Below are 26,902 nucleotides of genomic sequence, written 5' to 3' on the forward strand. Positions count from 1 at the left end.
CCAGCTCTAACTGGGGGATCTCGAGGCGTTCCCAGGCCAGTGTGGAGATATAATCTCTCCACCTGGTCCTGGGTCTTCCCCGAGGCCTCCTCCCAGCTGGACGTGCCTGGAACACCTCCCTAGGGAGGCGCCCAGGGTTCATCCTTACCAGATGATCCTGAACCACCTCAACTGGCTCCTTTCAACGCAAAGGAGCAGCGGCTCTACTCTGAGTTCCTCACGGATGCTGAACTTCTCCCCCTCTCTCTAAGGGAGACTCCAGCCCTCCTCCTGAGGAAACACATTTCGGCCGCTTGTACCCGCGACCTCGCTCTTTCGGTCATGACCCAGCTTTCATGACCACAGGTGAGGGTAGGAACCAAGATTGACCGGTAGATCGAGAGCTTTGCCTTCCTCAGCTCTCTTTTCGTCACAACGGTGCAGTAGAGCGACTGCAGCTCCGCCCCCGCTGCTCTGATTCTCCGGCCAAACTCACGCTCCATCGTCCCCTCACTCGTGAACATAATCCTGAGGTACTTGAACTCCTTCACTTGGGGTCAGGACTCATTCCCTACCTGGAGTAAGCAATCCACCGGTTTCCTGCTGAGAGCCATGGCCTCAGATTTAGGTAAAACACAATATTCAGGCCCACTCTCGAAAAGAAAGCAAAAAACTACTTTTCCTCAAATGTTGAACTATGAAGCAAAATGCATGCTTTAGTGCGTCAGATTTGTACCCATTGATAAAACCACCACAACACCAGAAGGATGTATCCACCACATTATAACGACCTTTTCTACGTGGTTGAGAAGGATTATTTTCATGCTGGTGCTTGATGAACCATTTATGCTGCTGTTTTTCTCTGGTCCCGACAGCTGGGGATGCATCTGTGTGTGGCCGGCTGGATGGAAGGGGGTAAAGTGGGATACCCGACACGCTTCCCCTCGGTAAAGTGTGGAGACAACCACGTAGGCCTGGTTATCTACAAAGAGCCGGTAGACCAGAGCAGCAAGTACGATGCCTACTGCTACAGGCTCCAAGGTACAAAGGCAGCACAGTCTCTGTTCAGACGGGGACGGGCCTGTTTCAGTCCCTGAACAGTGTGTGTTGTTTATTGTTGTTTATTCTGCTGCAGCATCACAGAACTCAAGGCTGTGTGTATTGTCTTTATAGTTCAGGGTTTATTATTGAATATTAATTGTATTATTTATTCTGTCACTAATTATTTCAGCCAACTTTTAAATGTTTTATCTTTAATATGTTAGAAAATCTTCCCAGAGCTCTTGGTGATGTTTTAAAATGTAAAATATGCAGATTTCAATAATATTCGGTTTGATTAATTGAAAATATTGTAATAATTCTAATTATATATCTATATATTGATAGATGGTGATAGTTGAGAGTTGATTTTTGGTAAAAACGTGTGTGTGTGTGTGTGTGTGTGTGTGTGTGTGTGTGTGTGTGTGTGTGTGTGTGTGTGTGTGTGTGTGTGTGTGTGTGTGTGTGTGTGTGTGTGTGTGTGTGTGTGTAGATGTTTCATGTGCGTGTCCCACCAGCCACACTGGAAACGGATACTTCTGTAACGGCGTCCTGACCAGCGTCCTCGCAACATACAGCAACTTCTCCATCTTTTACAAAGTGAGTGTGACATTTAGGACCATTAAGCTAAAAACATGATTCTGGTTTGTTAAAGTTTGGTTCAGTATTTTCAGTTTCTGTAATCGCTCATAACAACAAACAGTGAGCTTTCATTAGCTGCCGAGCTGTTTAATTCACATTTCACCGGCTCATTTGTCAGCTGTTTTGCAACCAGCTGACTAATAACATCACACGTTTCAATATTACTCACTGATACACTCAAACCAACAATGTTTGCTGCTGCGACTCATTATTCTCATGTGCTGGAGAGTTTTAGGAGCTCCCTCAAAGTCTAAAGAGCCTTTTCTGTCAAATCTAAGTGGATAAACATTTGGTTACATAGATGGTCAAAACCACAAAAAATAAGACCCAAGTTATAATGAACCAGAATTATCTTTTTAATATATTTAATTCCCTTTTTGACTTCCCGTGCTGATGGTGACGATGCTAACATGCTGACGTTAAGCAGTTATAATGTTTATCATGTTCACTGTATTAGTTATTCGGGTTAGCATGCTAACATCATCCGTGTGTCAACCTGCTGGCGGCACTACAGGAAAAGTCAACGGAAGTTATTAGGATTCATCCTCTGTGAACCATGAATCTTTGTACCACAGACTATGTAAAGATGGACGGCTTGACAGCTGCTTAAAAGTGAAGCCAAAACATTTGAATCGCCCCCTGGTGGCTGGCTGCAGTATAGCTCATAAATCCCGCCCAACCCCACAAACTTAAAAGTCACATAAAGTATTTTTTTTTGTCTAATAAATAAAAATAAATAAATTGGCTTATAAAATGGTTTTCCCGCCAAGACAAGAGGGTTATGTTGTGAGCAACAGTTGGGCTAATCAAGTGTTCATTGTACTGATAAGCGATAAAAACGGGATCAAATATCAGGATCGACGGCTGAAATTCATCACTTCTGCCCAGACTCTGGCGGCAAGATTACAAGATGGCAGCATCCGTATCCGGGATATTTGGGCTTCACTTTTGTACAGTTTGAGGAGGTGGAGATTTGGTGTCCATCTTTATCTACAGTCGATGGTCTGGACTAAAGTGATGTATTGACATAGCCGTCCCTAGAGCCATGCTGCTAGCATGACTGAAAACATTCTTATGGCGAAAACACAACAAGCAGCAAAGTGCCGTATATCGCCTATGAAAACCTGCAGTGCGACCAAACTAACATTGGGAATAGTTTGACTTTAAGTGTCAAAGTGCAGCCAATCAGTAAGGGCGCACTCACACTGTCCATTCGTACCGTGCCCCCTGCTTTAGGGTACTTGTCCCCCCCTCCCTCTCCCCCGCAGCCCAGGCCCGTTTGTACTCACACTACCTGGGCCTCGCGCAAATGCTTCTTGCTGCCTATACGTCATCACGCCGTAACACGTCACACGCATTGATGACGTCATCATGATGCGTCTCTTTGTTTACAAATCTTTCCGTAGACCTTAGAGTTTTTGTGCGTCTTGTCGACTGTTTTTGAATCTTTTCATCGACCAAATCTGCAGTAAACACTCCACCTCCGCATCACACCAACGTGAACCTTTCACCGCCATTGTTTTAAATGTCTACGTACACCTGCGCACGCTTGTGGTCGTATATGTACAAACATGCTTTACAAAAGCCCACCTCTCCTAAACGGGCCTTGGACGGCAAACGTGCGGTTGCACTCACACTGGTCAAACGAACTAGACTTTACCCGTGAAACGTGCTTGGGCACGGTACGGATGGACAGTGTGAGTGCGCCCTAACAGTCCTGTAACATGTTGATCTATGTTATTAGCATTAGTTACTATTTAAGAGTTCAGCATTATCAAAAAACTGGAAACAAAAGCAAACAACTCATTATTGTTGTCACATTTAGATTCAGCTGTTGCTGAATCCTGATTGGTGCTCAGAGACCCCCTTTCCCACTGAGCCCCGCCTAATTAAATAATAATTAAATAATACAGAATTAATAATAAATGAAACAAGAAATACAGAAATCTAAAATAACTGTCAGAAGATAGTGTCCATTTCTCACAGAAAGAAGAAGCGAAACGTGTTTTCAGGGATCTTTTTTTGATGCTACCATTGAGGGGCGCCAAAGAGGGGGACTTTCTTATTGCACACGCACTTACTTTAAAATGTATTTAATGAAAGTGATTTCATTTCATCGGTGCTTGTATTATGGAAAGTACACACACAGACATCAATCACCATGTTCTGTGATGAGGATTTTAATGTCTGCTTCTTGGGTCTGATCCAGGTGTGTTTCATCATGAAGTCATTTCCTCTCCGTCCTCAGACAAAGAGACGCCTGAGAACAAAACTGAGACGTGAAGTTTGTCTCCTGAAACTTGATCATAATCCAGTTTAGTCTTGTGTGACAAAAACACAGTATCCACAGCTGTTCTAGCATAAAACTATGTGACACTACTGCAATTTACAGTACAAAGAACAACCAAATATATCAAAAACTGGAACACACGGCACATAAATGAGTAAAATACTCCTTCAGACTCTTGTGTTGTTAATGAAACTTTAGCAAGAGATAAAGCAGACGTCAACTCCTGAAGATAAAGGCAGCTGCTCGTTGGGGAGGCTCAGTGTTGACCGAACGGCCCCCACAGAGAAGAATCTGCGGGAGGATTCAGGTCAAGGTCTGAAAGAGATCAAATGTGGAGCTCCACAAACACACAACTATGAGACAGAACGTGTAAACTGCAGATGTCTTCAGGTCTGGGGTTGTTTTTATGTAGATCCACACCCTGTGATCCACCTCTGGGGTCTACGTTTGGACCAGTATTGTTCTGTGGACCCCACTTTAATCCTAAATGCATGCAATGTAAAGGTCTTCGTGTGATATTACAGTTTAGTACATGATTTAATACAATAAAAGCTTGTGTCACTGAATAATTGGTGGATTTTAAGTCTTGTAAATTGAAATGACTTCACTGTTCTTTCTCTCTAGTTGTTGTTGGACTATAGCGGCCGGTCTTCAGAGGGGAAACAGCTTGTTGACTTTATGTCTCACAGGAAGTCTGATGTCACGTTGTTTGTTCCTCATAACGCCGGCTTCACTCCGAACCAGGTGATGTGCCCTTCAATGATTGCCTCTTAATTTCTAGGGTTACACGTGAATACTTGACTATTTGGATATTCTTTAAAGGCTTATATCTGTTTTCAAATCACTAAAGTGTGATCTGAGTTTGTCACTCTACAGAAAAATGTGTAATTAACCCTCCATCTCATCTCATCTCATCTTCATCCGCTTATCCGGGGTCGGGTCGCGGGGGCAGCAGCTTTAGCAGGGGACCCCAAACTTCCCTTTCCCGGGCCACATTAACCAGCTCTAACTGGGGGATCCTGAGGCGTTCCCAGGCCAGTGTGGAGATCTAATCTCTCCACCTGGTCCTGGGTCTTCCCCGAGGCCTCCTCCCAGCTGGACGTGCCTGGAACACCTCCCTAGGGAGACGCCCAGGGTTCATCCTTACTATATGATCCTGAACCACCTCAACTGGCTCCTTTCAATGCAAAGGAGCAGCGGCTCTACTCCGAGTTCCTCACGGATGCTGAACTTCTCCCCCTCTCTCTAAAGGAGACTCCACCCCCCCTCCTGAGGAAACACATTTCGGCAGCTTGGGCCCATTTCGGCCAAAATGGGCCCAAGCGGGGCCATGCATCCAAATTTTAATTAAGAGAAATATGAACAAGTATGAAATAATAAGGTGTGAAATTTGCAAAAACTCAGAAACGCTGGTGGGGGGGGGGGGGGGGGGGGGGTCTTCTGGAGGCGCCCACTTATCTCACAACTGTCCACAGTCAAAAAATAGATGCTTCATCCAGCTGCAGGAAGAGAGACTGACAGTTGTTAGTTTTAGGCAAATTATATTCCTGTATGTGACACTAAAGCATTTTGACAGGAAGTAAGAGCACACGTTGTTTTATGAGCATGTGACGTGGACCTTATGTTAGGATGCAAGTTGTGATTTCCATCAATAACATTCCCATTAAGTGTTAGCATTGAGCTAATGGACAGAAAATAAGAAAGATTGAAGAATAGAAGAATAAATCAAGGATGTTGACTAATGGAAACATCTAAAGGTGGAAAGAAAGAGGCCTGAGATATGAGCCCTGAGGAACTCCACGCGTCAGTTCAGTCAGACACATCTTTAGCAGTAACAAACTACTTTAAAACACTCAAGTTAATTGTTTACCAATACATATTGTTAAAGCCATTATGTAAATATTTGTCACTTCTGTGATCAGTATTTTGTAAAGATAACTTGGTTTAATTCCCAGTAACCAACTACGACCTCAGACAGTTCACACTTCTGATTGAAGTTAATATTTAGAGTACAAAACATTAGTATTTAAATGTGTTTAATGCGTTTGTGGTTTGTTAGCATCTTCATGTTATATTTTAAAATTTTAAATTGTAAACAAAAGCAGAGTTTTATTGATTCATGCAACGATTATATGCTTAGAGTTTCAAGGAATAAACAAATCCACTCTGATTAAGAACCGAACTAGTTAAATCATGCAGGTTTTACTGATTTCTATTCTGCGTGTGTGTGTGTGTGTGTGTGTGTGTGTGTGTGTGTGTGTGTGTGTGTGTGTGTGTGTGTGTGTGTGTGTGTGTGTGTGTGTGCGTGTGTGTGTGTGTGCGTGTGCGTGTGCGTGTGTGTGTGTGCGTGTGTCTTTTAGACTCTGTCCGGCAGAGATCTGGAGTATCACATCTCCACCAATCACAGCAGACGACCATTCAAGGATCTGAAACACCAGGAAGTCATTATATCCAGGCTCGGGTTCAACCTGACTGTTACCCACGGCAACAATGAGGTCAGCAACACACTGCCGTTTTTTCCATAAACATGGTTTTGACTCGGCCCGTCAGCCTAGAGCGGCAAAGATTTGCATTTCCATTATAACAGGGCCACCACCTTGAAGGCTCCACAGCGGCTCCGTGATGTTTGGTCATCTTTGTATTTTAGTTTATTAATTTATTTTAATGTTTCATTCACAAACATGTTGACGTTCCTGCGGTGGTCAAAGGAGTTGCTGTAAAATGGTGGATAAACATTTTTCATTTCCTATAAAGTCTTCAGAATAAAAACGAAGTATTTTGTAACTTAAAAGCTGCAGTTGCGAAGCAGTAAAACCATGAAATGTTGGGTTTTCAGCTTTATTAGTCCCACAAAGGGAAAATTTCCATATAACAGCAGCAAAGTGGATCGAAAACATCAATAAGAAACAATAAATTCTCGATAAATATAGAAAAATCTGAATCAGAATCAGGAAACCTTTAATGTCCCGCAGACGGGGAAATTCTTTTGTCACAGCAACAACAGAATATGACAAAATAAGATAAAAAATGGCAAAAATAGATAAAAAATAACAAAAATAAGCAATAAAGTTAAATCTAAAAAGGGAAGAAATAGAAATAGACATATATACATATTCGCATGATGTAGTGCAGTTATTCTTGTTTTGTTTGTTTGTAAAAAAGTGATATGGAGTGAATAAATATGATTAAATATGTCCAAATAGTGCAAAAAGCAGAAGTGCCCTTAGTACAGGCATATTGCACAGTGCAGGGTACAGGATGAGCTCAGTAGTCTATTGGGAGCAGTGCTGATTGTAAAGTCTAAAAATATGAACAATATAAACACAGGGAAGTATAAAATATAATAATAACAGGAACAATATAAACAATAGGAATAGGAAAAATAAAAGTATTGAACATTGTGATTGAAATTCACCTGAGCTAAGTATTTCACACTGAAGTGAACCCAGTTGGTGAATATTATATAGTGTAGTTGTTGTCATTATTTATTATTATTGTTGTTGTTTTCGTGTGTGTGTGTGTGTGTGTGTGTGTGTGTGTGTGTGTGTGTGTGTGTGTGTGTGTGTGTGTGTGTGTGTGTGTGTGTGTGTGTGTGTGTGTGTGGTCCACTGGGAGCAGTGCTGTTTGTACAGTCTGACAGCTGCAGGAAGGAAAGACCTGCGATAACGCTCCATCACACACTTTGGGTGACGCAGCCTGTCGCTGAAGGAGCTCTCCAGTGCTTTTAGACTTTCCTGCAGGGGATGGGAGTCATTCTCCATCATGGATGACAGCTTTGTCATCCTCCTCCTTTCTCCCACCACCTCCACGGAGTCGAGGGGGCTTCCCAGGACAGAGCTGGCCTTCCTGACCGGTCTGTCAAGTCTCTTCCTGTCAGCCACAGAGATGCTGCTCCCCCAGAGACCACTCCATAGAAAATGGCTGATGCCACCACAGTGTCATAAAAGGTCTTCAGGAGTGCCCCCTGCACACCAAAAGACCTCTGTCTCCTGAGCAGATAGAGTCTGCTCTGGCCTTTCTTGTAAAGTGTCGTTGTGTGTCCAGTCCAGTTTATTGTTCAGGTGAACACCCAGGTACTTATGAGATGTGACAGTCAGTGTTGCAGCTGATCCTCCTTCTTCCTCCTGTAGCTCTTCCTCCCCTCTCTGATCTTCTGCCTCTGCTAATTCTGCACAGCTCATCATTATTACCTGACTTAAAGGCCCTCTTTTCACCTACAGGAGGACCTTTATATCAGAATTAGAAATACTTTAATGATCTAAGGGGAAAATTATTTTCGTTGCAAACTCCAGCTATAAAAACAACATAGATATATATATATATCCCAGACTCTCCAAGAAGGGATGTGTTGTGTTGTTTAATGACGACAGGCAGGAAACATTTCCTGTGGTGCATCTGGGTGCGAGGAGTCTCCTGCTGAAGGTGCTCCTCTGCTGGGCCAGTGTGTCGTAGAGAGGGTGGGAGACATTGTCCAGGATAGACCAGAGCCTGGACAGCATCCTCCTCTCTGACACAGTCGTCAGGGTTTCCAGCTCATCCCCCACGACATCACCACCCTTCCTGGTCGGTTAGTTCAGTCTGTTGGTGTCTGCGACCTTCAGCCCACTGCCCCAGCCTGTGACAGCGAATAAGATCCCACTGGAAACAGACTCATAAAACATCTCAGCATCGTCCGGGAGATGTTAAAGAACCTCAGCCTCCTCAGGAAGAAGAGTCGACTTTGGCCCTGTTTGTAGACCGCCTCTGCGTTTCTAGTTCAGTTCAACTTATTATTGAAGTACACCCCCAGGTACCTATACTCCTCTACAGGGTCCACAGGGACCCCCTGGATGGAGACAGGGGTCACAGGTGTTTTCACCCTCCTCAGATCCACTATGAGCTCCTTTGTTTTAATCACATTAAGCTGCAGATGATTCAGCTCACTCCAAGTGACGAAGTTGCCCCCAACAGTCCTGTATTCACTTTCATCCCCCTTTCCAATGCAGCCAACTATTGCTGAGTCATCAGAAAACTTCTGCAGGTGGCAGGACACAGTGCAACAGTTGAAGTCTGAGGTGAAGAGGGTGAACAGAAAGGGAGAGAGGACAGTCCCCTGTGGGGCCCCAGTGTTGCTGACCACCATGTCAGACACACAGTTCTGTAGGCGTACATACTGTGGTCTGCCCATCAGGTAATCCACAATCCAGGACACGATGGGGGCCTCCACCTGCATTGCAGCCATCTTCTCACCCAGTAGAGCCGGACAGATGGTGTTGAATGTACAGGAGAAGTCAAAGAACATGACTCTCACAGTGCCCGCAGGCATGTCCAGATGACTGTAGACTCTGTTCAGCAGGTAGGTGATGCAGTCCTCAACTCCCAGACGGGGCTGGGAGGCGAACTGTAGTAAATAAGAGAAGGGCCTGACCATAGGCCTTAGCTGCTCCAGGACGAGTCTCTCCATTGTCTTCATGACGTGGGGCGTCAGGGCCACTGGTCTGTAGTCCTGAGGTCCACTGGGACACGGCATCTTTGGCACAGGCATAAGGCATGACCTCTTCCACAGCACAGGGACCCTCTGGAGGTGCAGGAGGTGCAAGACTTGACCCAGTACTCACACAGCTGGGGGGCACAGGCTTTAAGCACCTTGGGAAATACGCCATCGGGGCCTGCATGTTTGCCAGAGTGGAGTCGCGTCAGCTGTCTTCTTACCAGGTCAGGCATAAAGGACACTGTAGAGGTGTCCCTTGGGGGAGAGCTGAGGTCGTCATGTTGTAGAGGACATGATGTAGAGCAGGGGGGAGGGGTGGAATAGGTAGGTGTGAAGTGAGGTGGTGAGGGGTAGACAAGGGTTCTGTAAGGAGGGGGGAGGTAAAGTGGCAGTGGTTGAGGGGCCGGCAGCAGTAAAGTCATGCGGGGGATGGGCCGCAGTATCAAACCTAATGAAAAATAGGTTCAGTTCATTGGCCTGGTCCACACGGTCCTCCACACCCGTGCTACAAGTCAGTGATGTTTCTCATGCCACTCCACACCTCCCTCATGTTGTCTAGCTGGAGTTTGTTCTCCAGCTTTCTCCTATAATTTAATTAAACTAAGGTTTATTGTTAGAGAAACAGCGTACAGTCCTGGTGGGTACGGTGTTCTCCACACAGAGGTTGATGTACTCTGTGATACAGTTAGTGAGACTGTCGAGACAGAGTTCCTCCCACTCAGTCAAAACAGTCCTTCAGAGCCTCGTCGGACCATCTCTTCACTGTGCGGGCCACAGCCGTTGCCTCTGTACGAGAGGTTTGTACACAGGCTGGAGATGAACCAGGTTGTGTTCAGATCTTCCTATGGGAGGGAGGGGTGATGAGGTGTATGCTTCCTTTGTGTTGGCATAACACAAGTCCAGTATTTTACTCTGGTGCACCATGTAACATACTGGGTGGACGTGGGCAGAGCGGGGGACGAAGAGGCGTGATTAAAGTCCAAAGAGATAAGTTGCTGTAGATGAAATCACCCCAGGTTCTGTGTGTTTCTGTTAATAACTGGATAAAAATCTGGAAATATGGATCACAATGGCAATTATTAAAATGATGATGACTGTGTTATGTGCTATTGAAATGTGATTTCTTTTTAAAAAAGCGTGTTTGTTGCGAGACACTTCTCCCAGATTTCCTCAAATTTGTCTTTCTGAAGCTTCACAGAGAAGAGGTGATCCTTTCCATCACAAAAATTTCATAGATGATGTCAAACCACTCTAAAGATGGGCTGTCTGGCTTAAGCCATCGCCTTGTTATAGCTTTTTAAGCAGCTACACTCAGCATGCCAAAACGCTATTTTGAGACATGCTTTTTAAGATCAGCAAGACGTCACCGCAGGTCAGGCGGGGAAGTTAATCCCAGTTGCGTCTCGACGTGTTAAAACTGCTAATGGAAGCACAAATCAGTTTGCTTCGCCGCGGCCAAAAGGGCAAATGTAAAAACTCTAATACACGCACACACACACACACACACACACACACACACACACACACACACACCTCTTGGGTCCATGAAGCCTAATACAAATGAAAGTAAATGATCAGAGATGTTAATTAACTTTAATTTATTGCTTGTGTGTCTTTCTAAGTATTTTTAATGGTCTCGCCTCAGAGCTCTAAGCTGGTGAACCGGCGGGTGCTGTTGTTGTGGGACATTCCTGCTGTAAACGGGATCATCCACGTCTTAGAGGCTCCACTGTCAGCGCCCCCCATCCCGGTGAGTAATGGTTTAACCCAAACTTCTTCCTCTGAGTCTGAAACATCACGTCATCATGCAGTGTGGTGTGTGAAGCGTGTTGAAAACGTGAACATACAGGCATTTGTTCGGGCGGATACGTCTGACCCTTCTCCCATACAGACAGATTTCCAGCGTCTTGACATTGTACGGACCAATCACATCCGTTTATCTCATGTGGGGCGGGTTTAAGACTGAAAGCGTCACAGTCAAGTCTGCAGGTCCGATCAGTGCAATCTTTCAGGCTCATGAACTCAGATCAAACTGTCAAACTGACTCAATATTCTGTTACTGTTTTGACTTTTTCTGCAAATGTTTTAAGAAGAGCATTTTAGTGTACTGTTTAGCTGTAATTTGGGAACGTTTTTGACCCGGTAGCCATCGTTTTCCACTGAGCAATCACCTACTGCTGAGTCATCATAATCACTTTGTTGCTGTGATTGGTTGTAGGTCTATCAAACTGTGTCCAGAAGCTTTTTGCTCTGCATCGTCCCTTTAAAATCCAAAATGAAATGAGTCAGTCTGGTGATGCCAGGCTACATCGCTCGGACGGCGTATAGGCTCATTTATGCTCCCATTTCATGCATAAATGCAGACGTATGTTAACGTCATAATCATCACTGCCCTCATGTAGTGTTGTTTTTGGCGGCCTGTTTTACTTTTAGTCTAGTCCAGTTTTAGTCGACTAGAAGTCTGAGAGTTTTAGTCTAGTTTTAGTCAAATAAAATTGTATATTAGTCTCTTTTTAGTAATGCAATTATATTTAATCAATATAATAAAAGTACCTAGTAGTATTGACGTAACCAACATTTCCTTTTAGCCAAACCCATGCAGATATCTTTAGTTTACATGCAGATATCTTTAGTTTACAGCATGAACAGGTCTAGAAGAAGTAAGCCAATTTATTTTGATGCCAAACTCAGTTCAGTGTTATTTGCTCTGTGAAATACAAAACTAGTGAAAGTATTTGGCCAACGAGGGGAAGTTTAGTGGACTTATAGAGTGAGTCAGTCAGGTAGGAACTAAAAACACACTTTACACTCTCAAAAATAAATACACATACACACACACACACACACACACACACACACACACACACGCTCTCAGCTCCAGTGGCTAACGTCTAAAGCTAGCGTTAAAACGCGACACATTAACCGTAGCCTCATGTTGCATGAGCTTTCTAAAACAGAAATTATCGTGACGTTATGACCTGACATACCTAAGTTGTCGCTAACCCTAACGCTAACGTTAACCCACAGCAGTGACAGCTTCAGAATCTAAATAATGCGTGTGTGGGGATTGAGGAAGTGATGTCGCCCAGACGCGAGACTGGGAAAGAAACGAGACGAATCAACGTTACAACAACGCTATTTCGTCTTGTTTTCGTCAACGAAAATAAAGAGACATTTCGTCTTGTTTTTATTCATCAGTGATATTGCATTATATATTTAGTCTTAATCATCATCACATGACCAGCATTTTCGTTTCATCTCGTCTAGTTTTCGTCACGTGATAAAGGTTCGTTGACGAAGATGTTTCGCCATAATTTTTGTTGACAAAAGCAACACTGCCCTCATGCTTTCATACGACCTTTACGTTGGAATGGACTTTGAGCAAAACATCCTCTAGACGCGTCGTTCAGATTCAACAGTTACTCCAATAAAGTTTACAACAAACATGGTGACGACGGAGGAGATAATGACCCTGCGTCTGTTGAGGAGGAGGCCATATGGCGGGCGGCGTTGTAGACAACAGTGGTCTGAATTCCACGCATTGGTTTTACAGATGAGAGAACTTGACGACGAACATCTCTTTCAGTATTTCAGGATGTGTGTCGGGGCTCTCAATGACGTGCTCACTCCTGCTATCCACAGCACTTTTTGTGTAGAGTGACAACACAATTTCCAGTGGTACTACAACATTTGGTCCATATCCGTACGCATCCGCAAGCTGATAGGACACATCCAGAAATATGGACGTAATGTCTCCAGAGTACGGACAGAAGGCTCCGTGCGTATTCGTATGCGTATCTAACGTAGAGCATAAATGAGCCTTAGAGCGCACTCACACTGTACTTCCAGACCGCGACCCGGGCTTTAGGGTACTTGTCCCCCCTCAACCCCCCCCCCCCCCCCCCACGCCCCAGCCCCGTTTGTACTCACACTGCCAGGGCCGGCCAATGCTTCTTGCTGTCCACACGTCATCACGCCGTAACACGTCACACGCATGGATCGCGTGTGTGTGGCTTTGTTTACAAATCTTTCCATAGACCTCGGAGTTTTTGTGCGTCTTGTCGACTGTTTTTGAATCTTTTCATCGACCAAATCTGCAGTAAACACTCCACCTCCACACCACACCAACGTGAACCTTTCGCCACCATTGTTGTTGTTGTTAAATATCCACGCATGGTCCGTCCTTCTATTTACATGTCCAAACAGGCGTACACGTGCGCACGCTCGTGCTCGTACATGTGCAAACGGCTCCGCTAAAGCCCACCTCTTTCAAGCGGGCCGTCTGGCCGCAGTTGTGCGCGGAGCGGGTGCATTCACACTGCTTAAAGGTACTAGGCTTTAGCTGAAAAAACGGTTTTGGCCCCGGCCAGAAGGACAGTGTGAGTACGCCCTTAATGGTGAAACCAGTTTGACGCGTCTTATTGTACTTTTGGTACGTGTTTGACCATTTAAAACAATTGGTCAAAACTTCAAAATGTCAGATGATTTCAGTGCGTTTGTGCCTTCGTGCTCCTGCTCTGAGCCTCAGCAGCAACATTTTAAGTTGCTCTATGGGGGGTGAACTGCAGCCAAAACTTCATTCATCATTAGCTTTTTTTTTAATTTATTTTTTACGTCATAAACTCCATAACAATAAGGTGTTCTGAGCGCAGCCACCAGGTGGCGCCGTGTCGGCCGCTCTCTCTCCGGTCTGCAGCACTTCGTTCTGTCTGTTGTTGCTAGGCAACAGCTACAGCTATGGGCAGGGAGCAGATGGCTGTGTAGTTTTCAGGAAACGAAGATTCAATTAGCTGCGTCTGAGATAACACCACAACTCTGATCAATATTCATGATGTGGGACACAAGATGATGAAGATCACAGCAGATTAACCAGAAGCCTTTGGCTAAATAATCATTTTAGTCCCCGCAAACGGTTATTGTTGTTCAGGGTTCACCTTATTTCCACTCGTTCCCATACTCCGACACTGTGATGTGAATCTTCTTCAAGCTCTAATCTGTAATTTATTTGAGAAGATAAATCACAAATTGCATCTAATTGCGTGTCACGCAGATAAAGTGTCCAGTGGTTTGCAAGACACCAACATTTCCACTGACGATATCTCGCTCGACCCAAAAAAGTAGGTTCCCACCCTGAAGCACAACTCAAGTTTTTCACATCAAATCAAAAGAAATCAACATAGAGTTTTAGTTGTTTTAGTAAAAAAAAAAAAAAAACAGATCCCTTATGTCCTTGTAGATAATTAATTCTCAGTTTTTACCCATCTACACAACAAAGTCTCTGCTCTGTGACATTAAAACTGCAGGTCTCTAGAGCTACTGGCAAAGCTCAGTTCAGACCAAAGACCGGCTGATGTTGTTGCCTGCCACTTAGCTCGTCAGGTACCTAGTAGCCGGTTTTAGAGCATAAGGCACGCCACAGCCAATCAGCGCGCTGGTCAAGTCAGCTACAAACTGTCAGCTGATAGAAATGTCAATTTTGGACTGTTGTGGAAATGGATTCTTCAACAAAGATCAACAAACAGAATCAGCTTTTTCTCCGTGGTTTATTTTGACAAAGCATTTTCCTCTTTGCGGAAGGCAAAGCTCTCGATCTACCGGTCAATCTTGGTTCCTACCCTCACCTGTGGTCATGAAAGCTGGGTCAGGACCGAAAGAACGAGGTCGCGGGTACAAGCAGCTGAAATGGGTTTTCTCAGGAGGGGGGCTGGAGTCTCCTTTAGAGAGAGGGGGAGAAGTTCAGCATCCGTGAGGAACTCGGAGTAGAGCCGCTGCTCCTTTGCGTTGAAAGGAGCCAGTTGTGGTGGTTCAGGATCATCTAGTTAGGATGAACCCTGGGCGCCTCCCTAGGGAGGTGTTCCAGGCACGTCCAGCTGGGAGGAGGCCTCGGGGAAGACCCAGGACCAGGTGGAGAGATTAGATCTCCACGCTGGCCTGGGACTGCCTCAGGATCCCCCAGTTAGAGCTGGTGAATGTGGCCCGGGAAAGGTTTGGGGTCCCCTGCTAAAGCTGCTGCCCCCGCGACCCGACCCCGGATAAGAGGATGAAGATGAGATGAGATGAGATTTTTCTCTGCAGACAAAAATACGTTCATCCCTGTGTCCTCACAAAGTTAGAGTCAAGCAGGAATGACAACGAGCCAAATCGTGCCCAGTCTTTTAGAGGAAGGGACAGGACGCGAATAGCCTTGGTTGGGTGACGTCTTTAGACCAAACAAAAACATGCCTTAGACACCTCTCTCATCACAAGGTCTCTAACACAGGGTACAGATGCACAAATATGCCATTATATCATCATGAGTTAGTTATTTGCATTATGCATTAAGAAGGTGAGACAGAGGAGACACTGAACTGTGTCTGACCTGACAAAACTATGATTATGAATTACAAATATCCAAAATTCAAACAGGACGGAGGCTCAATGAGCGACTGAGAGAGAGGGTACAGCTCTTATAACACTTTATTCACCACCATCACTCATAGAAAGGCAGCTGTAGCAAGTATTTCACTATCATTAATATTTCAAGATTGCTACAAATTATATCCAGCTTCAAAAAAAGCCTGAAAAGTCAAAAGTTAGAACAGAAGTACAGAGAGTCGTTCCCTCGGAGGTGATAAACCGTCTCACGTTGTCTCATTAGTGTAGACCCGCGTTTCAGAACGTTGCAGACCTGCACAGTGCAAGTAGTTGCGTGTTTCAACTCGTCTAGTTGCGAATCTTTGGTCTGAACTGGGCTTTATGTTCCTGAGCCTAACTATGCACACAGAGATGTTTGTAGCTATTCACGAGACACCATATATCAACAGTTTGTGTCAGGATCTCCAGCATGTGGATCAAAACTGAGGAGTAAATCAGTATCCTGCAGCTGTTACAATGTAATGATACACATTTAATCAAGAGTTTACTTCCTGTATGACTACATGCGTACAGTGATGTTGACACAGCTGAAGGCGGAGACACCATTACATTATATTACACGTCAAATGGTGACATCCTGCTGTGATGTCACAGTGCAAACAGAAATGAACGCACTGTGTAAGCTGTGGAAAAACAACGTGGCACAATTAACTACATTAACAGTGCATCAGTACGGTCTAAGATGCAGTTTGGATTTAATCTATGCAAGAAAGCTTTCTGGTTACTCTTCGAAAACATAGTTTTCTTTGACAAACTTTATAAGATAAAAAGGTCGTTTCACTGTTAAAACACATTTAATGCAGTTTATTCTTGGATTTACAATAGGGCTGTCAAAAATGATGCTCATCCACTGGAGTTTTAGAAACTTCTGTCACTGAGGACTGATGCTCCTGACCTGACTCTCGCCAGATAAATTTGGTTCCCCCGTGCTTCACTCGTCCATCTGGGATCTCGCCATAGCAAAGTGATCTCAGGAGGCTGGGCCTTATCAAAAATCCCTGCATATGATTGGATAAACCACTTGTTCATCATCTTTATTGACGTGCTACTTCAACCACTCACATGGAAACCAACCTTTGATGCTGAGGAGCGCGACACACCTTCCTCGATGTGAGCCGCCATTGTTGTCTGAATCACAACAGCCGATTCTCTGCTACGTCACATCTATAAAACCCCGCCCAGCGGTCCTGATTGGCTCGACCATTTTATGCGGACCCTGAAATCTCTTTCCTATGGAGCGATCCCAGATGGTTGAGTGCAGCTAGGCGGAGTCAAGACGGAACGAAAGTCATCTCGATCGTCAGGTTATGATGCTACGTCTGCAACTTACAATTATTTTCATTGTCAATTGCTAATTATTTTCTCCATTAATCATTTGGTCTGTGAAATGTCAGAAAATAGTGAAATAATGTCCATCTCAGGTTTTAAGTCCAAGGTGACGTCTTGGTGAGGTACGATATGTAACATTTTCATACAAGGTTCCTGCAGTTTGGAAAAGTATGAATTTTAATTTGAGTAATTTCCAGGTCTGGATCAGTTTGGAACCAGGAAACTACAAAAGAAAACATACGTCTGTGCTTCAGATGGAGTAAACATACTTGTAAATAAATAAAATAATGATAAATAAAAATTAATCATGAATAAAACCACCAGGTTTCACTGTAGGGGTGGTGTGTTTTGGGTGGTGTGCTGTGTTTGGTTTCCACCACCAGCGTTTGGAGTTCAGCCCAAAAAGTTCAGTTTTGGTCTCATTGACCATAAAACCTTTGACACATGGCGTCATGATCTTCAACATGTGTTTTAATGAGACTCAGTGTGACATTTTCTCAGAAGTGGCTTCTTTCGTGCCACTTTGCCAAACATGTAGAACTTCTGACATAAACACTCGTAACTCCTTCAATCTTTTCCTGGCTCGGACAATAATTAGGGGGAAAATGGGATGAGGAGGTGGTGCCAAATAATTAAAATTAAGATAACGAAACAAGGCCTAACTAACTCCTATAATAGAAAGACACAAGACCTAATTTACTTCTCTAAGATGTGTTTTTTGGAATAAATACAAATGAGCCCAACTGTGTCGAACAAAAACAAATTATACACGTGATGCAAAATGTAAAAGGTACTTGGACATATTATATTTTGACTTTTTCTCAACACACTATACTGACTTTGTTTTGGGGCCTTTTCTATGACTTTACTCTCAGGGTTCCTACGCAGTACGGAAAAGTATGGAATTTGATTTGAGTTCAGTTTGGAAAAAGGGAAAAGAGTATGGAAAAATGTTTGTATTGTTTCCAGACTATTATCTCACTTACTAAAATAAAATACATATATATATACAAATCAAAAAGTTTAGTAACGCAACACTGAAATTTAAGTCTGAATAAGAATGGAAAATGTGTTCATATTAAAATGTCCGAAAGTGACTCAACCTCTGATATTTATTTTCTTTTTTACTTTTTATTAAGCACTGTAAACTAGCGGTCTCCAAATAGAATAGAATACAAATACTTTATTACCAAGTTGGGAAATTTGCAGTGTAACAGCAGCAGGGGCGTTAGCTCAGTCCATAGGTGACTGGGCTGGGAACCGGAGGGTCCCTATGTGGACCATGGTTGGAGTGTGGACTGGTGGATGGAGAGTTGCCAGTTCATCTCCTGGGCACTGCCGAGATGCGGTCATTGGTCTCCATTGGTTGCATGTGTGTATATTTGTACTGTGTGTTGGTAACATGAAAAATAATAGAGTGAAAATTGAATTTCCCCATTCGCGGGACTAACAAAGGAATTCTTCTTCTTCACTGAACACAGATACATCAAAACAGCAATATAGAAATACAATATAAAAGATACCTAAATGGTATGAATGAATGAATAAGCGGACTACGTATAGTGCATATAATAATCTAAGGTGCAGTGGACAGATAACGAGTTAAAACATAAGGTTCTTGAGATTGTATTGATCTGAACAGTATAACTGTTGTTGTACAGTGTGATGCATGTGGCAGGGAAGATTTCCTGTATCTGGAGTAGAGCCTGTGTGAGAAGGTGCTCCGCTGTCTGACCACTGTGTGATGGAGAGGGTGCTGATCATCGTCTATGATGGATTACAGTTTGTTCAGCGCTCTTCTCTCCACCACGGACTCAAAAGACTCCAGCCTGAGACCAAGTACAGAGCCAGAGCCTTCTTGATGATTTCATCTGTTGTCCGTTGGTGCCGCTGGCTCTGATGCGACTAAAATATTTCCCTGGCGACTTAATTTTGGAGGGCTACGTGCCAAGGGACGGGTAAATGTTTGTCCCGATGCCTGAAAAGGAAATTCAGTCTGAAGATTTTTTATTTTTTGCTTTAAAGTATGTCATAAAAAGTATCATATCAGTGTTTCCCCCAGGTTTTCAGCGTTGGGGGGGCAATGACAAAAACATTAAAGGACTCATAGTTTTCATGTGTCTCTGCTGCAGCGTTGTTGCCTGAATGTTCTTTTGTTAGCGCGCCAGTCGGTGTTTAATCAGACACTTTAATGGTTTGGTTCGTATTAAAGGTCAATCCCCACACGGATAAATGAATCAGTGTTAAAAGGCGTTAAAAATCACCAGACAGAAGGATCACAATTATACAGCAATAATCAGCCTCAACGCAAACTCAGTTTAAATCATGTTTCACACAATGAGCCACACTCAGCATCAGAAAATGTCCTTAAATCATTAAAGTCCAAAAGGTCCAAATAATGTTCTCCGACAGAACCAGAACAAAGTTAAATCAAAAATAACTTTTTTTGTAGGAGTGAATCATCTTCTCGAACTCAAAATGAAAGATCTCTGATAAGTTTCAGTTTCGTTTTCCCCTTTAGGGGTGAAGCCTCTTCCATAACAGTTTAAAAAACGATCTTTGAACAAGTGACTCTCCAACGCTGTCGGAGTTTTCTGAGAATTGTAAAAACTCAACCACGTAGAGACAGAATTTACATGCTGTCGTGTAAACAAGATAAATAACCTGAGGCTGTTTAGTTTGTTTACTAAAAGTACGGAGCTGTTCTATAGGAAAGGGATCCTTAAATGACTCCTGTTGGGATCTGACGCTATTCAGAAAATACAATTAAATAAAATTAACTTGACCTTGAAGAGGGGCAGGGGGTGCCGTTGGAGGGGGGGCGCAGCGCCACCCTAATATAATGGGAGGGTAAAAAACACTGCATATAAAAACTTACTCGGAGATGCGATGTGTTGGTGGCCATCTTTCTTTCCTCCACATCCTGTCCCTTAATCTTCCTGTGATGGAAAACAAAATGTCTGCCTGAGGGCGCACTCACACTGTCCTTCCGCACCGCGCCCCGGGCTTTAGGGTACTTGTCCCCCCCTCCAGGCCCGTTTGTACTCACACTACCTGGGCCTCTTGCTGCCTATACATCATCACGTCGTAACACGTCACACGCATTGATGACGTCATCACAATGCGTCGCTTTGTGTTTACAAATCTTTCCATAGACCTCTGAGTTTTTGTGCGTCTTGTCGACTGTTTTTGAATCTTTTCATCGACCAAATCTGCAGTAAACACTCCACCTCCGCATCACACCAACGTCAACCTTTCACCGCCATTGTTGCGCATGGTCCGTCCTTCTATTTACTATGTCCGAACAGGCGCACATAATTGACGTCAGAACCGCCGTAGGCCTCGTGCTCGTGCTGGTACACGTGCGCACGCTCGTGCTCGTACATGTGCAAACGCGCTCTACAAAAGCCCACCTCTCTCAGACGGGCCGTGGACGGCCAGCTGGCCGCTTTAGCTGAAAAACCTGGTTTGGCCGGGTGCGGAAGGACAGTGTGAGTGCGCCCTGAGTCAGTCATCAGGACGGGCCTGTTTGTTTTCTCACTGGATCTTTAACATTAATTATTCATTTGAAATTGGTTGAATCGTCATCTTCCTCTGGGGATCCAGGCTACGTCTCCGTGGCAATAGCAAAAATGTCATGTATATATAGCAAGCCAATAAAAATGTCATCGTATAATATGTCATAAAAAAAGAGCCATAAAAACACTGCACAAAGTCATGTCTCCATGGCGACAGTGTGTGACAGAAGTGTAGCTGGGCAGATAAAGAGTGTGAGCGTAATTTAATGTGATGTCCTCATACATGTAGTAATTCTCGTGTGTGATGTCATACCTGTCGTGTTCCTCCAGATCTCCCCTCATGCGTCCCGAGGCCACGCCCACTCAAGCGGAACAGTGTCGGCCATCTTGGTGTCTGTGTTACTGGCGTGTGTGTTGGCTGCACTGGGCTACTACGTCTTCAAACACAAGACTGACGCCTTCCGCTTCCACTACTTCAGAGTGAGACACACACACACACACACACACACACACACACACACACACACACATACACACACACACACACATGAGCTTTGGGACCTGCACGCTAAAGCTGCAGAAGGTAAAAAGAAACAAAAAAAGATCAGCATTGGCAGCAGTTAGACTTCTTCTTGCAGTTTCCCCTCTCTCTCCCGAGCCAATACACACACTCTCTCTCTCTCTCTCTCTCTCTCTCTCTCTCTCTCTCTCTCTCTCTCTCTCTCTCTCTCTCCTTCTCTCTAGTTTTGTTCATCTCAGTTGCAAAAGTCTCTGACCTCAAAGTGACTTACTTGGTAAAATAAACGAAAAAATAGAAATGCACGAGATTAAGAAATCCCTGTATTCTACCAGAAGTGGGAGGGGTTACTAGATTCACGCACTGCCGGCAGCTCCCCGCCGCCATGTACGTGCTACGTAGCTTCCTGATATCACAACATGGCACATCTACATTCTTTGCGGGCCTCCGTGCTCAAAAAAACACAGAAACTACATATTAACAGGATACGACAGAATATCTACGTATGTTTTACAGAGGGTTGTATTCAGACGGGACTAGTTTTACCTGAGGTGTGTTTTCCAGAAGGTAAAAATGGCTGTAATGGACGATTCGCAAGGGGCTAAGAAATCCGTGTGTTCTACCAAAGGTGGGAGGGGTTACTTGATTTAATACTACGTCGCCTCCCCGTCTCCATGTGCGTGCTACGTAGCTTCCTGATGTCACAAAATTATGTAAACGCAAAACTAAAGGACAGAAACTATTATCTAAAAAAAAGGTATCGGAGTGTCTCTTCAAGCGCCTCAATGTGGCAACTACGTATTGACCAAACAGCAAAATGTTTGGTGACTCAAGCCCTGTTCTGACGGGATTGGTTTAATGTGGGGGCGCGGGGTAAGGTCATTTTTACCAGATGTTTTAGTCCCGTCCGAATGCACTATGTCAGTAATTATCCTGGAGACTGTCAATAAAAATGATGATTTTTACCTTCTGTGAAACAGTCGGGAAAAAATACCTCAGGTAAAACTTGTCGAGTCCAAATACGACCCTCCGTAAAACACACGTAGATCTCCCGTCAATACGTAGTTTCCACATAGAGGTGCTTGAAGAAGCACTCTGAAACCTTTTTTTAGATAATCGATTCTGTCCTTTAGTTTTGCGTTTACATAATTTTGTGATATCAGGAAGCTACGTAGCACGCACATCAGCCTGGTCTCACCAAAAGGCGTGTGAATGACACGCTATGTCTCTCAAGCCATCTCGCGTATAATTACAACGCATGTCATGATTTTTGCGTGTCATTTCACGCCACGTAGTCTCAATTGACTTGTATAGTGCAGAGATGGCGTTGTCATTTGACGCACAAATGTCATTGACAGAAAACCCACGTGTTTTTCGTGGGTGGCGGATAAATACGAAGTGGTGGAGCTTTCTGTCAGAGGGTTGATTTTAAATCAATATTTCATGTGAAGAATGGCTGAAATAATGGGCGTGAAATGCCCTAACCCTAACCCTAACCCTGGGGAACTACGGGCTTTAAATGACACGCGAAAAGTTTAATATGCGTAGACATGCACGCGAAAAGTCATGAAAAGTGGCGTGCTATTTATATGCCCTCCCATGAGACCACGTAGCGCACATGGAGACGGGGAGGAGACATAGTATTAAATCAAGTAACCCCACCTTTGGTAGAATACAGGGATTTCTTAGCCCCGTGTGAATCGTCCATTTATATTACAGACGTCAGGTAAGACTATTTTACCCCACGTCCCCACATTAAACTAATCCCGCCTGAATGACTTCAGACTTTAAACCTTTCACGTTCAAACGTCTAAAAAATGACTAACGACCAAATCGGTGCTTATTGGATACTGCCTGTTTGCACATATCAGAGCTTGAATGAAGTTTCCTTCAGTGATCTCACATCACAAATGTCAAACAGATATATGTTTGTTTCCTCTGTGACAGAATGAGGATGAGGACGGTGCAGCGGGCGGCAGAAAGAAGCCCACGCTGGTCTCCATCCCCAACCCTCTGTACAGCGGCTCCAGAGCCTTCAGCGAGCCGTTCGGGGTGAGTCGACCAATCAGAGACTTGACTGATCAGTTAAAGGTCTAAGCAGCTCTGTGTTGAAACAACAATTCAGAATAACATCAGTGTGAGCGACAGGTCCAGGAATGTGAAGGCTTCTCAAACAATAAAACACAATAAGAATAAACAGAAACACGCAAAGACTGCTGAAGCTTATTGTTTGTTTCAGACAGACAAACCGGTGGATTGCTTACTCCAGGTAGGGAATGAGTCCTTACCCCAAGTGAAGGAGTTCAAGTACCTCGGGATCATGTTCACGAGTGAGGGGACGATGGAGCGTGAGTTTGGCCGGAGAATCGGAGCAGCGGGGGCGGAGCTGCAGTCGCTCTACCACACCGTTGTGACGAAAAAAGAGCTGAGGAAGACAAAGCTCTGGATCTACCAGTCAATCTCCGTTCCTACCCTCACCTATGGTCATGAAAGCTGGGTCAGGACCAAAAGAACGAGGTCGCGGGTACAAGCGGCCGAAATAGGTTTTCTCAGGAGGGGGGCTGGAGTCTCCCTTAGAGAGAGGGGGAGAAGTTCAGCATCCGTGAGGAACTCAGAGTAGAGCCGCTGCTCCTTTGCGTTGAAAGGAGCCAGTTGAGGTGGTTCAGGATCATCTAGTAAGGATGAACCCTGGGCGCCTCCCTAGGGAGGTGTTCCAGGCACGTCCAGCTGGGAGGAGGCCTCGGGGAAGACCCAGGACCAGGTGGAGAGATTATATCTCCACACTGGCCTGGGAACGCCTCGGGATCCCCCAGTTAGAGCTGGTTAATGTGGCCCGGGAAAGGGAAGTTTGGGGTCCCCTGCTAAAGCTGCTGCCCCCGCGACCCGACCCCGGATAAGCGGCTGAAGATGAGATGAGATGAGACAGACGTTGGAATATTTTTACACAAGACGAGGACTTTATCAGCCATCACTTTCATTAAGGTTCTTTCTACATTTTGAAACAAGTTTGTCTCTATTTTAATGGAGTTCACTTCACTTTAAAATGGCCGTAACATCTCTGAAACGATAAAGGTCAAAGGTGAAGAGAATCACAAAGTCCAGACCATTTCCTGACATCCACTTCCATTTACGATCCTTTTAAAAACACCCTGAGGGAATAAATCCAGGAACGGCTATAAATATTCACTTTTACAACCAAAGGTATCTGCACATCTTTACTTTTAACATATGAAGAACGAGACGAGGGGAGGCACCGGGTAGAGCGTGCAGGAGGGAGGAACATGACGCAGATCGCACCGCGCCGGGTTCTTAATCTCTTGTTGTTCTTTGATGATGAATTGAGCGCTGGTTCTCACCTGCCGTCTTTGTGTAAATCACCTTCTTCTTTACCGTCAGAGGTTCGTCTTCTTCCGCTGTTAGCCGACGCATGAACCACTGACTCTCCTTCTCTCCTTCCTACAGGACGCCGGTCAGGGGCTGGACCCAGCAGAACCTGAAGAACCTCCAAAGATTCTGGATCTGGACCAGTAAAACTGGAGCTGTCTGTTTACATACCAGAATAACCCGTCGACTTTAACTGGAATCAGCCTTTTCGCCACTTTATCTGCTTACACTTAAAAAATAAAAGATGTCCGTTTACTTAACACAGGTGCTCCCCTGATTCTGTGTAATGTGAACGTGTTTCTGCAGCTCAATGATGCATTTTTAGGATTCTAGTTGTACTTTTACTATTTGTTAGCTCTGATCCTATCTCACTTTCTTCTCCGCGTGTCTCAACTTTATCTGCAACGTTTAGTGATGATGATGCTGAGCAGGTAGAGCTCAGTTAGCTTATGTAAGCAGCAGGTTTTATCAGTTCAGGGAGCAAAAACAGGCGGTTTAGAGGTTCAGAGTTAGTTGTTAATTCAAAGCCAAAGCCTGATATATCTTCTTCCTCGCATAAATACATATATGGCACAATAATACATTATACACCAACGTATGCTACCTTCAAATGGGGTCTTGCTTTCTCTTGTGTTCACCAGAGAAAACCCCTCCTGTGATATTCACAGCAAAATTGATATATCACCCAGATATACAGTAAATCTAATCAAAACTATATAAAAAAGTTCCAATGTATATATATAACGAGGTCGCGGGTACAAGCAGCCAAAATGTGTTTCCTCAGGAGGGGGGCTGGAGTCTCCCTTAGAGAGAGGGGGAGAAGTTCAGCATCCGTGAGGAACTCGGAGTAGAGCCGCTGCTCCTTTGCGTTGAAAGGAGCCAGTTGAGGTGGTTTGGGCATCTGTTAAGGATGAACCCTGGGCGCCTCCCTAGGGAGGTGTTCCAGGCACGTCCAGCTGGGAGGAGGCCTCGGGGAAGACCCAGGACCAGGTGGAGAGATTAGATCTCCACACTGGCCTGAGAAGAGATGGTTAATGTGGCCCAGGAAAGGGAAGTGTGGGGTACGCTGCTAAAGCTGCTGCCCCCACGACCCGACCCCGGATAAGCGGTTGAAGATGAGATGAGAATCTGAAAAACACAGTGGCTGACCGACCCCCCACCACAGCAACTTCCTAGTTGATCCAATCAGGAAGTGCCAAAAACTGCAGTTCTCAGAGTGTCCACTAAGAGTAGTTTGCACAATAGAGCATTTTCTCATTGACCCCCATGTTAAACAGGCTGTTTTCAGTTTAAAACCTGACACAAAAATACTCTCTCTGTATGTTTAGGTCATATCTCCATGGCAACACTGAGGGGGATGAATATTTGTGTACGAGGCTAGTTTTTATTTTATTGGAGGTTAAAGTTTATGAATAATTAGGGGCGTGGCCTCTTGAGTGACAGCTAGCCTCTGGCCCTCACTTCTCCTCGGAGGTAAATGTAAGCCAGACGGACGTTTCTCCCTCCCCCCAACGTCACATACATTCCCTTTTTTGGTAAGAGGGAATGAGGCGGAATCAAAGTCTGACAAGATGGCGACTCCTGTAGGTGAGGACGATTGGATCGAGTTTAGAGAACGACCTCGACGGAGAGGCTACATGAAAAAAATAACATACACGAAGGTCAAAATCAAACAGAGCAACTAAACACAAAGTAAAAACATCTGCTGCTGTTTAGACATTAATCATTGATGGTGTTTTGTATTTTAGCAGAGAAGAAACTGTGATAGAAACAGTTAAATGTCAGTTAAGACGGTGTGGAGGAAATTCCTGCACCGGTGATACCACAACCTCCACAAACGTCGTCATTGTTGACGAAAGAGCAAATAAACAGGTTGTTGTTCTGTGTTCCTATTGGCTGCACTAACTGTGACAACAAAGGATCATGAAAAAGCAAACAAAAGTGTACACATCCAGCTGCCGGACAGAAAAACATGAGGAAGTCTAAACCCTAAATAATGCTCATGTTTATTTAGTTATCTCCAAGGTGACTTTTCGAGCGTCTTGCTCTTCTTCAAAGAAACAACACAAACAAAGACACACCTTCAATTTCCTACTCAACCAACAAAGGATCCACAATGAACCAACGCCAGCGAGTAACGACAGGCGCTGCTCACCTCAAGATGCACGCACAATCATGCAAACACACGCAGATGCATGCGTGCGAAAGGTTAACTCAGACATTTAAATGTGTTTTGAAATCATAAATACAACTTCTAATCTTGTGTTTCTTTGTTGAAGGAATAAACATTTTGGGATAACATTTTTTTAAAGAGAATTAGG

General features: G+C 44.4%; 1 protein-coding gene across 1 annotated transcript in view; it reads left to right on the forward strand.

The window, feature by feature from the left end:
• The window catches only part of stab1 (stabilin 1), a 126,187-nt gene extending 101,391 nt beyond the window's left edge, over positions 1-24,796 (forward strand). Inside the window, exons 61-68 of the mRNA XM_083939036.1 lie at positions 855-1,020; positions 1,511-1,617; positions 4,574-4,693; positions 6,310-6,444; positions 11,065-11,169; positions 21,011-21,160; positions 23,145-23,249; positions 24,660-24,796. Coding sequence (XP_083795162.1) covers positions 855-1,020; positions 1,511-1,617; positions 4,574-4,693; positions 6,310-6,444; positions 11,065-11,169; positions 21,011-21,160; positions 23,145-23,249; positions 24,660-24,728 — 957 coding nt within the window. The 3' untranslated portion in view covers positions 24,729-24,796. The remainder of the gene's footprint in view (positions 1-854; positions 1,021-1,510; positions 1,618-4,573; positions 4,694-6,309; positions 6,445-11,064; positions 11,170-21,010; positions 21,161-23,144; positions 23,250-24,659) is intronic.
• Positions 24,797-26,902: the final 2,106 nt, after the last annotated feature.

This window comes from Echiichthys vipera (genome assembly GCF_963691815.1).
Source record: "Echiichthys vipera genome assembly, chromosome: X".
Lineage (NCBI taxonomy): Eukaryota > Metazoa > Chordata > Actinopteri > Perciformes > Trachinidae > Echiichthys > Echiichthys vipera.